This window comes from Rhea americana, unplaced genomic scaffold (genome assembly GCF_003343005.1).
Source record: "Rhea americana isolate MKP2758 unplaced genomic scaffold, rheAme1 scaffold_84, whole genome shotgun sequence".
In the NCBI taxonomy this organism is placed as follows: domain Eukaryota; kingdom Metazoa; phylum Chordata; class Aves; order Rheiformes; family Rheidae; genus Rhea; species Rhea americana.
The window spans coordinates 3,135,691-3,148,917 of NW_028187023.1; the positions used below are offsets into that span (position 1 = coordinate 3,135,691).

The 13,227-nt window shown below is 43.1% G+C and overlaps 1 protein-coding gene across 4 annotated transcripts in view; it reads left to right on the forward strand.

Annotated features, from left to right (window-relative positions):
- The window catches only part of SMOC1 (SPARC related modular calcium binding 1), a 134,321-nt gene that overhangs the window by 99,077 nt on the left and 22,017 nt on the right, over positions 1 to 13,227 (forward strand). For all 4 annotated transcript variants that reach the window (XM_085323380.1, XM_085323377.1, XM_085323378.1 and 1 more), the window contains 3 exons: positions 7,601 to 7,793; positions 8,719 to 8,801; positions 12,513 to 12,618. In XM_085323380.1, the coding sequence (XP_085179506.1) occupies positions 7,601 to 7,793; positions 8,719 to 8,801; positions 12,513 to 12,618 (382 nt within the window). The remainder of the gene's footprint in view (positions 1 to 7,600; positions 7,794 to 8,718; positions 8,802 to 12,512; positions 12,619 to 13,227) is intronic.

The following is a 13,227-nucleotide window of genomic DNA, read 5'->3' on the forward strand; positions in this document are numbered from 1 at the left end:
GAAGCTAGTGCCAGTTTCTGATGTGTGATGCTCTTGCCAGTACATCCCGTAACTTGATTTACCTTCTTTTTTTGTTTGATGTTTGTTTGKTTTTTTTTGTTACCTGTCTTTGTTTGCAACAACAAGAATTTGTAGACTTTTTTTGTGATCTATTTAACACCTGACCATTTTTTTTCCAAGTATTGCTGTCTCACCAGTAACTTTCTCTCTATGCACTGGCTTTCTCTTTGCTGGTCGTTATACTTCGTACTTAAATTTGCAAATTGTGATCATACTGATTTCAAAATGTTTATCCATGTGACTTTAAAACCTTTCCCGGATTTCAGTGTAAATTGCATGCTGTGTTCCACCAGCAAAATAGATCATTTAGTAGAATTTGATACAAGACTCATCTAATGATCCCCCATCACTAGTGAAGAACTATTTCACAGACAACTATTGAGACCTAGCCTCTGGGACCCCGTTTTTCCTAACCTATGGTGTAGGCATCTCATAGAAATTGTATGTAGTCCACGTTTCTCTAGGTTTGTTATAAGAATGACACGTGTCATTGTGCTCCAAGGAACTAGAATTGAATCAGAGCTCTGTCTAATGCATTGTATATGATCAAGCAAATATTTGCTCTGTCTTTTGCCAGAATGATGTACTGAAACCATATAAATAATACCTCCTCCTTTCTGGTATCCTTCAGCTAGTCCAGCTAGAGCTGTAGGAGGGCTGCAAGACCAAGGATTGCGTGACTGACTACTAAAGAGATGGGATGGTAGAAAGAGCCACAGCCCTATCTGGAAGACAGTATAGAGTGGCAGGGATATCTAGCTTCCAACTAGCAGGTTTCAAGATGTGCAGGAGAGGACATTTATTCCTGTGTAATTTGGAAATTGTGAGGAACAGACCCCTTTTCTAATTGGGCAGCACCTAATTAGATTCTGCATAGATTCTGCATAATGAGCCCGTGGATCATGCATCAAAAGGTAGCCTCTACCTTCAGGAAGTCTGCTGTGATCTCTGGGACTGTACTTCACTCCTTCAGCCATTCCTCCCTATTTCAGGCTAGAGGCCAGGTATTGGCTTCTAATCATCTTACACTATAGGGATTACAGTGCAGCCTTTTAACTTCAAGCAGAAGGAAAAAGGCAGGGGAGGGATGTGTTCATGGATAATTTAAGTTTAATGAGCCGCTTGGAACAAAGCAGTTTTAAAATTATAAGCCACCTGTTAAAACTTTGCATTGTACTTGTTCAGCACTGGAACATGTAGTAACCTCTGTTTCCTCTGTAGTCTATCCTTGAGGAATGAAATTGAGTAAGTACTAAGGTAAAGCAAGGACTGCTCAAGTGGTACAGTGCGGGAGCACCTGTAAGGTTTGTTTTTTCTCTTTACCTTTCATTAGCCAGAATACTCTGCAAGGACCACAGTCCCAGACAGAACAGGGTGGAGCAGGTAGCAGCACTGATGACTAACGGASGTGTGGACAGATTTATGCTATCCTCATAAGCCATATTTGCTCAGCTGTTATTGTGCTCCTAGTAAACACAGAAGGGGTTGTTTCTCTTCTTCCACCCACATCCTTGCTCTGGGGACAGGCAGCTAGTGCCTACTCACTGCCTTGCTTTGGTAGTCCTGCCAGCCCTTGTGAATGTGCATACCCTAGGCTTTTCAAATTCTCTTTCCCCTTTGAAGTGGAAGGGATGCAGGTTAGGGCTGCTGCTATAGCCTGTACTGAGCTTTCTCTTTGGAATGAGACTTTTTCCTTCTCCCTGCAGCTTTTGTAAGCCCCATACCTAAATTGAGGCACCTGTTCTTCCAGGGTGGGGGTGAGTCCCGTTCACATTACAACTACTTTATGCAACATAAAAGTACCTCTAAGCTGATGTATGTGGTATGCAAAAGTAACAAGTTCAAGGTTCCTACTCTCTGCCAAAGCAGTATAAAGAGAAGCCACATAAAAAAGAAGAAATCAACTCCATTGAATTAAACTTCCCTGGGAGACAGGCAAACATTTTCTCTCAGTAAAAGGAAAACTGAGGCACAAAGACACTTAGTCCTCTTTTCTGGTTGGAACAGGATGTCAATAGGAACTTGGCATTATTTACCCCTGCCACTGTCTTCTGTTCTATACTGCACTCATTCCTCATGCAGCAGAGAGCTGGGAGTTGAACAAAAAAATTTGAGAAGCATGTATTTGATTTTTGTTGTTGTTGTTTTGTTTTTGAAATGGTGTTTTGAAGTCAGGTCCCTGTTGCAGCACTAACAATGGATGCTGGTCAAGAATCTTGGAGTAAAAGACCTTTTCCTCCCCYTTTGAAGAATGCTTGTTCATTAAAACTGAAGCTTTTTGTGGGAACTCTATGGGAAAAGTTTCTGGTGAAAAGAAGGGAGGGAGGGAAGGAGAAGCAATCTGCCCTGCTCTGGAACTGTAGCTCTGGGGTTAGGCTGTTCACATCAGTTCACTGGGGAGCAGGAAGAAGAATCGAGAGAGGTTATACTGTCTATTTTGCCTGATTTGGAAGAACTACTTCTGTCTTCCAAGGACATAGGGTCTCTCCAAGGTGATTGTTTTAGGTGGTGTCATAGTCAGTCTCTCTCTCTCTTTCTCTCTCTCTCTTTTTTTTTTTAACAAGAAAAAAAAAAATGGGTGCAAAAGACCAATATTTTAAAATGACCTGCTGTGTTGGACCACCTTCTGTCCCACCCTAGTCATCCACAACATCCTTGCAGCCACAATGATTGATATTTCATCCTTTGGCTCTAATAACAAAGCAAGTTGTTATGTGACAGGAGAGAAGTAAGGGGAGTTTGCCTAGTGTCCAAAGCAGAGCTTTGGCTGTTCCTTGCCCTGTAAGCTGAGCATGAGAGCTATTAAGCAGAAGCCTTTGGTTAGAAGCAGTTAGACATTCTCTCTTCTCAATTTCCTAAGGTAAACAAACACCTCATCTCTTTAATAATCATCTAGTTTATTAGACAGATGAGTCCCTTACCTCATCTGTCATTTTTAGTTCTAGTGTTAAGGCACTAAATGTATGTTTGAATGTGCGTACTCACAGGACTGGGAATGAGAGACCTTTTTATGAATGTGACGATGTATTTCGCAGAAGGCTCAGACTAGGGGAAAGTTGTTTCATAAGTAAAGCACAATTGTAGATGTCCTAGTCCTATTTTACTGCAGTAGTTCATGGCTTCAGAGACACCACTTTTAAAAATRTTTTAAGGAGTATTAGAAACAGTCAAGGGTGAAAAATAAGTTAGCATTTTARAGCTGAACAGTTAAGTAAGAGGGATATTTTTGCCGTTGATTCTGTCCTTTGTGCATACATTCTCTATCTTTTCTCACTGTCATTGGATTTGTTGTAATCTAGATTTCCTCTCTCCCAAAGATTTCACTCCCCAGCAGCAGAGSGCTGGCAATGTTGCTCAGCTTTTTGCTGATGGCTGTCATAAGTCATTGGAGAGATGGCAGAAGATAGCAGAATGTGACAGTGCCTAAAAAAAAAACCTACAATATTATTGCTGCAACTGGGAAGGCTGTTTGTCTGCCTTAACTTGCCGTCTTAAACATYCTTCTTTCTCTCTAAATGTTTAACATAGGAAAAGGAAGAAAGCCTTTTCTCTCTGTCTTTCTGTGCCTGTAATCCCCCATAAATTCGAAGAGGGAATAGGCTTTTAGGTACCTCACACATACAATAAAGAAGATATGCTGTAAAGAAGACAGTTTAATTTCATAGCTGGCATTGAACCTGCTAGTTTGGCTAATCACTTTCACTAGCTTCTATAAAGCTGGGCTTGGCACCAACAGAAAAATTTCCAGTAAGCAATCTAACGAACAGATTGACTTCAGTGAACTGAGATTGGGTCAGCATCTGATGGTCCAGTGAGACTRTCTTTCAGAGTGGCAATGTTTGCCAGATCCCTCGCTGGGGAAGCTGATGGTACAGATTTCCCAGCTGATTTTGCCGACTATTAGAATATATCCTATCTGTTAATATTCTTATTTATTTTCAAGGAAATTAAGTGCTGCTAGTGATAGGCTGGAGGAAAGAGCCTCTCCAGAGGCTCGTTAATACTCTGTCCACTTAGCAGAGGGATGTCACTGAAGGAACGTTCTGCAAGGCTGTTATCAGAGCCACCATTTAATGCCAATGTGTTTGTTATTCTGAGCCTCTCTAGCTCAAGGAAGATATAATAGATCTGGAACAAATTCAGAGAAGGAACAACTGGATCTGCTGGGACTCTTCAGCATGCAGATGAGATATGAATAGGAATGTATAAAGGAATGAGAGGCAGAGAAGGAATGACTGCAAAATGATTGCCTACTGTCTCTTCCTTCAGAAAAACTAGGTTCAGCAAACTAAACTAACTAAAGCTAAGTTTAGATAAAACCAAAGGATGTGCTGTGTTCCACACACAACGTKTAGACAAGCTGCAGAACTAACTGTGGGATGTCATAGGCAATAAAAGTTTGTGAGAAGAGATGCGGTAAATTAGTGGAAAGGGAATCCATTGATACTTACTAAATAGAAGTCTGTGCCTGTCTCTGCAAGTTTATGATCCTCAAATGGTTGAGATTGGATGAATACATGGGAGAAACAATATATACATTTGTCCTGTTCCTCTGGTCTTCTCACTGTTAGAAATGAAGCAGAGAGGAGCTGGGCCTTTTGTTTGCTCTGATATGGCTGGCTGTTCATATGTTCTTCAGGATGTGATGGCATAGATGGGACTTCTGTAGTGACTGCTTCTAAATACATGCTAAAGATGAGAAAAACATCTACTCTCCCTGCTCTTTCAGCTGCATTGCTATGATTCCTGATGAAGGGCCACTCAATACTGGTGGCAATGACTGGTTTTGCATCTATTTGCTGTCAAYTGAACAAAAACTGCAAAATTTTTGGCATTCAGCCTTTAAATACCCTTCAAATAGGAGTGACTATCAATTAACTCTGTGTTTTGGTAGCAAATTCTTTAACTATTCCATTCCCACACATTTCTGTTAATATATGCAGAGAAATTCTTGCCATTTTTATGGCACAGTACAAGCATGGTTTAAGTTGTACATTTGTTCTCTATGTAACTTTCATACCTTACTGTGTATATATGTAAAATAAGATATTCATTTAAAAAGTTGTTCTTTCTTKTTGTAAGTTGCTTTGTTTTCAATAAGAAGTGGCATTTTTTGTTGTCCTAACCCAAAAGAAAACTTTGATATTTTTTTTTCCAGGAACATTTTTAGTGCTAGTTTTGCAAGACTCAAAGGATTTGAGAAACTGTGGTTTGAATTTGTGCACTYGGGAAGCTTTAGGGATTTAGACACAAAAATGCGTGGAATGGAGTTCTCATCAGTAGAAGTTCTTTTCTTTTTTTTTCCTTTTGCTTATTACATAAAATGCTGGTAGGCAGGGAATTCTGGCTATCTTTTTGCTTTATCAAGCTGCATAAATGGTCCTGCTCACCTGATGACCAAGGTGTAAATTGCTGTCAGGCAGAGCCCTTGAGCAAGCTGGCACCTCGTGATGTAATTGATTTATAAAGAAGCTTGCGARCCTCTTGCTGAATGACTTCTCTGTCCACATACAGTCATAGGGCCTTTAAATAAAGATGAGAAACCTGTCAGCAAAGTGAAGTCAGCTTAAATATCAGCTGAGGCTTGAGCGTCCTTTCAGKTTTTGTTGATTTTATTCTCTCCTGCTCCTTCCTGATCAAGTTTCTCTCTGCTTGAGTCAGACTTGCTGACACTTAGAACTGGTGTGGATTTGTGTGTGGCAAAGTTCAGGTACCTTTCAGATTCCCAGCCTCAAGAAAAGTCTAACTACTGAGGAGGGGAGACCTCTGTGWGTCTTTGAAACTCTTTTCTTTAGCTCCTACAGTTCAACTGGAAATCGGCAGCAGTGTCTGTGGTACCGAAAGCACGCTGTACTCAGGTGATGCTGTGCAGAACAGTTGGAGTTATTTSTGTTAGATCTGCTAGCACCAGCCTGAAGAATACTAGTTATGAAACAAGACTCCTTGCATTCCCCAAGTACAGAAAAAAAAAGATTTACTCTCTATCCCCAAATTTATCAATAGSTGATTGGATACAGACAGGTAGACAAAATACATGGAAGCAGTGGGAGAATGCTGGTGCTGTGTCTGTCCCCCTGGGCAGGATGCTTATATAACACCATGTCTGCTGACTGGCTATGGAAACRTCTGCTGGTTCTGGATGAACCTGTTGCATCACTATGTGCCACAGTATTGAAGCGTTTTATGTACTGAAAACTTGAGGTGATTCTTGGCTGTGGAAAAGAATTTCAGATGCTGTGGCTTGAGAAAAAGAAAGTAAACTGCAAGACATAAGAAAGGTGGGGAATGAGAGCCCTTCTGATTTTCATCACTCTTAAGGCTAAAGTTAGGAGTTATTGTCTTTTTTTTTACCCTAAACTTAGTCTTGTCTTAAATCCTGTGATCATTTTTGACTGCTTTCACTCCCACATGCACACACTTTTCTACCTAATATCTTTGGTGGCTTTTGAAGCTGCAGTCATCTTCCTGCACCCCAAAGGGCAGAATACTTGAAGACTTTTAACTGAGGATTTCTGGCTGTTGAATATTAATGTCCTGTGGAGACTTTCCAATTCCTCCCCCTCTAGTGCTTGGTCCATTTAAGAGGCTGCAGTCTGGTGCTTCTCTACATGTTACTTTTCTGTGGCTGATGACAGAAGAAAAGGTTTTAGGGCAGAAGGTGCCAGGTGGACTCCAGAAGGCACTTTGTGGGCTTCCWTTCTTTGGTGCATGTCATCTGTGTATGCTGTTCTCCAGTTCACAATGTCTTTGGGAAATAACCTTTACTTCATAATAAGCTCCTGAGAGATAGGGTCCTACATTTGGTTCGCAAGGGTGAGTGCTTAAGGAAGCAATGCTTGGATAACATCTGTTTCCCAAGAGGGCCTGGGGTGGAGTGCGCTAGAGATCATAGTAGAGGCAGGGAGAACAGCATCTTATTCTGTTCCCTGTGGAGATGTGTGCGGGTGCTCTATGCACTGGAAAAGGTARTGTTAGGGACAGCTGCTCCCTCAGGCTCATGCTGAAAGGACAGTACTGAGGGGAAAATGTTTCAGCCAAAGCATTTGGGAAAAAGGGATRGTGGGAACAGGGAAGAGTGTTTGCCTCCTTCATTTAACTGGAAAACACAAATCACAAATGAGAAGCTCTGATTATGTGAAAACATCATCTGGGAAATGCTTATCCCAGGGCTGAAATAGTAGTGAAATATTGTTAGTCGATATTTCTTTCCCAAACCTGAGTTATTCAGGTTTATGGGAACACATGGCCATTTTCTTGCTGGTTCTGGCTTGCTAGGCACATAGCAGCCAATGTCTGTAATCTGTAATTTTGTAGTGTCACAACTGATTGTAGGAGGAAGCTCTCAACCCAGAAGTCTCTCTCAGTCCCCAGGGAAGGATTGAAATACAGGCATACTGCTGTTTACTGTGAAGGAAACAGACRTAAAGGCCTCACAGGCCTGCTGGGATGAGGTTAATCCCACAGTCTGCTGAGCAGGGAAAGGTGATCTTGATTTGCCTTTTTTTCTCTACCATGCTCCAACCTCCCTACCATGTTCCAGAGAAAGTTCACTCATGCGACCAGGAAAGACAGAGCGCCCTGGAGGAGGCGAGGCAGAACCCTCGAGAGGGTATCGTCATCCCTGAGTGTGCTCCGGGAGGGCTGTACAAACCAGTACAATGCCACCAGTCAACTGGATACTGCTGGTGCGTCCTGGTGGACACGGGACGTCCCTTGCCTGGTACTTCTACTCGGTAAGAGCTGTAGACCTTGAATCCAACTGATAATCTGGAGAGGTGCCTGCCAGGAGAAAATGAGATACGAAGAAAATAAAATTGCTATACCAGATGAGTTCCTAGTTCCAGAGCAGTCAGCCTTCACTGTACTACCTTCCCTAGAGCTAGCAATGCTTTATATAATGTATCATATTGAATATCGTCTGTGGGAGCTGGTACAGAGTAGCTACCACTTTTGTTTTTTTTCTCTGTTAAGTTTTCCAGCAAAGCAGCCCTATCTTCTGGCTTGCTTGGGTGGTAGCAGGAACCAGCCATTTGTTTAGAGTCGAGTCCAGGGGCGTGAGTCATGTAAAAGGGAAGAGGCTTTGTTGCATTGTCCTCTGCTTCATATTTCCATGCTTCAGCCACTTGGATTCTGAACAGTACCAGTCTAGAATGCTTCCAGAGTGGGTCTTGGTGGTGTGTGGATAGATTTTAAGGCAAAGATAGATCTGATCTTTAAGTGCATCAATATTTTAAAACTACCTGGGGAATCTTTTCTCTCTTGTCGTTTGGAAACAAGTTTTGAGTCTGGCACATAATAAAGGTAGGCTAGCAGGAGCTGGGATCTAAACTCTGCTGGACATGGTAATTCTGCAGAACATGGGCAGTTTTGTAAAAAAGCTCTATSTGTGCCTCTGGGAGCTGGATGAGGACCTTGTACTGTTTATGGGCTTCAGCTGGTAGCTGGTACTGGACTTCAGAGTATTCTCTCACTCCTCTCTCCACTTGCTCCTGGTGCTGCTAGCTGTTTTTAAGCAGCCTGACGCTCGAGAAGAGTATTTTGCAGGTTTCTGATCATTTGCTTCCCCCACCATGAGCAGATGAGATAAACCCTCTGCAACCATCTGATGAAACTAAAGGTATATCACATAGTTCAGCATCTGTTGTTCTCCTTTTTCAGCTATGAGACYCCGGTATGTGAAAGCGATGCCAGATCGAAGAGCACAGAGATTGATGATCCATTCAAGGACAGAGAACTTCCAGGTCAGAGAGGAATGACAGCCTGTCTCTGCCTTCTCCCTTTGTCTCACCTTGGGACTCTTAAGAGGCCAAGAATATTGTTCATGAGATGGAGAATTTCTTTCAGTTGTCTATATTTTACTATGGATTTTATTCTATGTTATTGTGGATCTCCTCTAGTTTCAGTAGTTTACTGTAAAAACCTGGGAGTGCCCTGGGAGCTGGTTTATTGCTTGTGTGCTCTTCTTTGAAAGTGTGTCTGAAATAAGATAAGAATTTTCAAGGGAAAAAAAAAAGGAAAAGAAAGGATGCCYGGAGGTCCCCTGGGGAAAGTATGGGCTCAGCATTGAAAAAACTTCTCCAAAGCCTGGCTGAGACATGATCTTTTCCATTTAGCAATGCTTTAATTTTCAGCAGCTTGATGCCTCCTGAGCAGTGAGTGAGGACACAGCTGCCAATTGTCAGTGAACCAGCCAGTGCCCTGCCACAGTGGGGCCCAGGCAGGGCAGCAGTATCAGTGCGCTAAAGTCCCTTAACTAATGCTGGCAGCTCACTTAGCTGGATCCCTCATTTCCTGCCTGGGACCCAATCTCTCTCCCATTGCTGCTTGTTTCCTATTCTGCCTTTTCCTGTTCTGATTTCTCTTTTTTTAACCAAGCAACTAGCTAGAATTTACTGTTTGCATGCCTTATTTCTGCTAGAAGCAGGTACTGGGCATAGGTGTCTGCACAGCTCTTAAGAATGCCCTCTTACCTGCTTTTGCTCTTTTTTCTCTTTCCCTCTGCCTTTCTAAGGAGTAAAGTGAGGGACCCTCAGTGAGGGATCAGCCATTCTTTCCTGGGTGGAAGTCTGACAGCTTGAAAACAGAAGCTTCAGAGGGTCCGTCTCTACCATGAGGGAGTGGTAGCAGAGAGTGGGAGCACTGCAGAAAGAACCATTCCCCACCATAGCCCTTTCTAGAGTTAGTATAAAATGAATTGTCCCCGAGGAGGTTAACAAAGTAAATCAGATTTGTTCCTGATTTGCCTGCTATGTCTCTTAATTTTTCCCTGCCACCTCCTGACCGTGGGCCCATTAGCTCTCTGGTTAGCAACTCTGCCCTCAGTAGAGCTCTCTTCTATCCAGCTGCTCATTTTCACAAGACTTGTAGGAATTTCTTATCTACCTTCCTTTCACATATGAGTGAAATTGGGCAATTGGTTCAAGTTCCCCCCTTTGTAGGGGATAGAGGAGGAAACCAGCAGACCAACTAGATAATTGCATTAAAGTTCATTTCCTTAGGAAATCATGCTAGAATAGAATAACCTTCCTTTCTTCCCCAGTCCCTTCTCCCCTTGCTTTATTGCCTCTCCATGCGCTCTCCCTTGCCTCTCTGGAACTCCTCTTTTAAAAATCCTTTGCTCTGGAGCTCTTTCTTTGAAACCCTCTTTTTGATCTCTCAAGGAGACAGAATGGTCTCTACTTTGTTCTCCCTTACCTTCTGCACTGCAGCTGCAGCTGGACAAAGGTACAGAAACTACATGAGGCAGAAGAGGTCTTATGATACTCTGTAATTAAGTGRTCTGGTCCCAGCATCAGGCTTCAGGAGAGCTCCTCTCAGCTCAAGCCCCTTTTCCATATCTAGGTAGACTCTCAGCTCTGTGCTCGACCATGTTGCCTTGCTGGATRGTCCTGCCACAGAATATACTGGTCTGTTGAGGGACTAGGATATGGAGGAGGAGAGTTACTGGTCGTAGTTTGTCTCCCTGAGAGATGTTGTGCTCCTTGGGCTCTTGATGGAGATTTGAGGTTTGCTTGATTAGCTGCACTTGGATGTGAAGATTCACTGATGAGCCAGAACTGCAAGGATGGGTGAGAGAGGATGTTTCCGTTTACTTTTTCTGCTCCTCTTTGTTACCAGAACTGAATTTTTAAGAAAATCTCCTTGAGTCTGATCCTTYCATTTGCACTCAACTATGTGAGAGGGACCTCTTACCTTATTCTTTTTCTGGAGATTTCCCCATTCTTCAGACCTTAAGTGCTGCAGGCAACATGTTCCTTGTCTTGCACAAAGAGACTCTGGAGAGGCCAAGGTGGGAGAGACATAAGTACAAATTTCTGCACACCTACACATACCCTCTTCACAAACTGTATCCTGGCTGTTTCCACAAGAGCCTGAAGAAAGAAAGAAGGAAGGAAAGTGTTACTTGCACATAGCAAATGGCAAGTTGCTAATTCCTGCAGACGGTGAGATGCTGAGGCCCCAGGGAGATGACTTCTAGCAAACGGTTTTTCAACCTTCTCATTACTGCAACAAAAAGCTTCTTTAAGTGAGTGGTCTACTCTGTCTGCCCTGGCAGCTTACCCATTACAATGCTGACATTTTCTGGACCGTGTGCCAAACGAGTGCTAAGGGGTGTGTGTGTATATAATACACATAATATGGAGACAGACTAGGGACTGTTGGTTAGATATTGCAGGGAGCAGAGTCTGTAATACTGCAAAGGAGAGAGTTTTGTCAGAGCAATTACAAGCTCCTTTCAGCTGTCAAGGGATTACAGTAAGGTGCTCTGTTGTGGGGTGCATGTGCTTGTCTGMTTGCTAGGAAAGACAGAACATATTGATATTGCTACTTTTTACTAGGGAGACACTGTTCTCCTGATATCCGTTTTCTTAATCAGGTGACTAATTGGTAGTGAATGGTAATTTTGGGAAACAGAGAAGGTAAGGGATGTGTTGATGGCTTCTTTGTCGCATCAGAAAAGACAATGAGATGGGGAACCATAAAAGCGGTGACCAAAAAAGCCTTTGTGCCAAGTGAGGCTAGTTCTGAAGGTGATGGGGATAAGTATGTTTCTTGGTAGGCTAAAAGTGATTGTTGCAGTATTAATSTGGTAGTAAATGGAGCATGATTATTACTCTTTCCTCTTTTCATGTAAGGAGAGTAGGAAAAAGCAAGGAAACTTCAYAAACTTCATAGGTTGCCTCATAAARGTGAGGAGGTATAGATTTTCCTCTCAGCCCTGTCATGAGAAGCTGACACCGTTAAGGAAAGGAAGCTCTGTAAGTCTGCGGTTATGATGGTGGGGAACTGGGTGACCTTAGCACTAAGTAACAGAAATGTTTACCAAACTCATGTTCGGAACACTTCATCCAATTTCTGCCTAAACCAGCAGTGACTGGATGTTTTTGCCATATGATGGCTTCATCTGACTTATTTCTTATGCACAGTGATTGTGCAAAGAACTGAATTATTGTAGAAGTTCCTGACAGGCAATATTCTCTGTGCCCAAAGATAGTACAGGGAACAGTGCTTGCTTTGTCTCATGCTTTAGGAAGCTTTTAAGCTGTCAGTTAGGACCTCRGAACAACTGTATTTTCAGAGAACGATGACTCATGAGGTAGTGAGTTGTTTTGTAAACTTCTCTACAAGTGCCATCATGGGAATTCTGTCTTCCAGGTGCTTCCAGCACATCCTCATGGTTATGCTGGTAGGGAACTGGGAGAGGCTGTAAAGCTAACCACACAGTCTTCCTGTCAGATACTGTTGGTGACCCTGTGTGTGCATGAATAAAAGCTGCCGGACAAATTGTCAAACAGAGAATCCCACTGAGGGATTCCTCTGCCTTTCTTTAGGGATTGTGCTGATGGCTGCCATATTACACACGAAGGAGGTTCTGACTGATTCTTGCTGAACTGGGATTGGAGCCCCATCCTGTACATTCTCACATTAAACATGCTCTTTTCTTTCTGCAGGCTGCCCGGAAGGGAAGAAAGTTGAGTTTATTACCAGCTTACTTGATGCACTCACTACGGACATGGTACAGGCTATTAACTCAGCAGCACCTGCTGGGGGTGGGAGGTGAGTCTGGAAAGCACTGGGGCTTAGTGTGAATAAGGTGGCTGCAGACATCTGGGTGACTGTGAGGGGGGCTGGGAGGGATGTCTATTGCTCTGAGCTGATTCTAGTTCAGCTGGATTACTGTGAGAGGAGCTAATGCCACATCTTCAAACTCTGTTCTGTCATCATAACCCTGCCTGCCTTTTCCTGCATCTCCTCCCTGGCAGCTGTTCCGCCATAAAGGTTACTATAGCCCATTTGAAGTGTGAAATGAGAGCTCAGTGGGAGGAAGTAGCTTGTTCTTTTGTCCTCTGTTGCATGAAAAGACCTAATAAAATGCAAATGGGTTGAAGCAGACCCGTGTGGCCTAGTGGCTACCACAGGGAGTGAAGAATGTGAACAGAATTCTTGGCAGTGCTACAGGACTGTGGTTTTTCTATAGGGCTGAAGCCCATCTATGGATGAGGAGAGAAGCTGTTTTTCATGACCCTCCTCTCTGACCAGCTGCCTGTTCATCCTCCTTGGAAAAGAGCAGCAGGTCAGGCCACAAGAGGTGCCCAGGAGTATGCTTTTCTGTGACTGGAGAAAAGCTGAGGTCTTGTCTCCCCCTTCTGCTTGGTAACAGAAAAT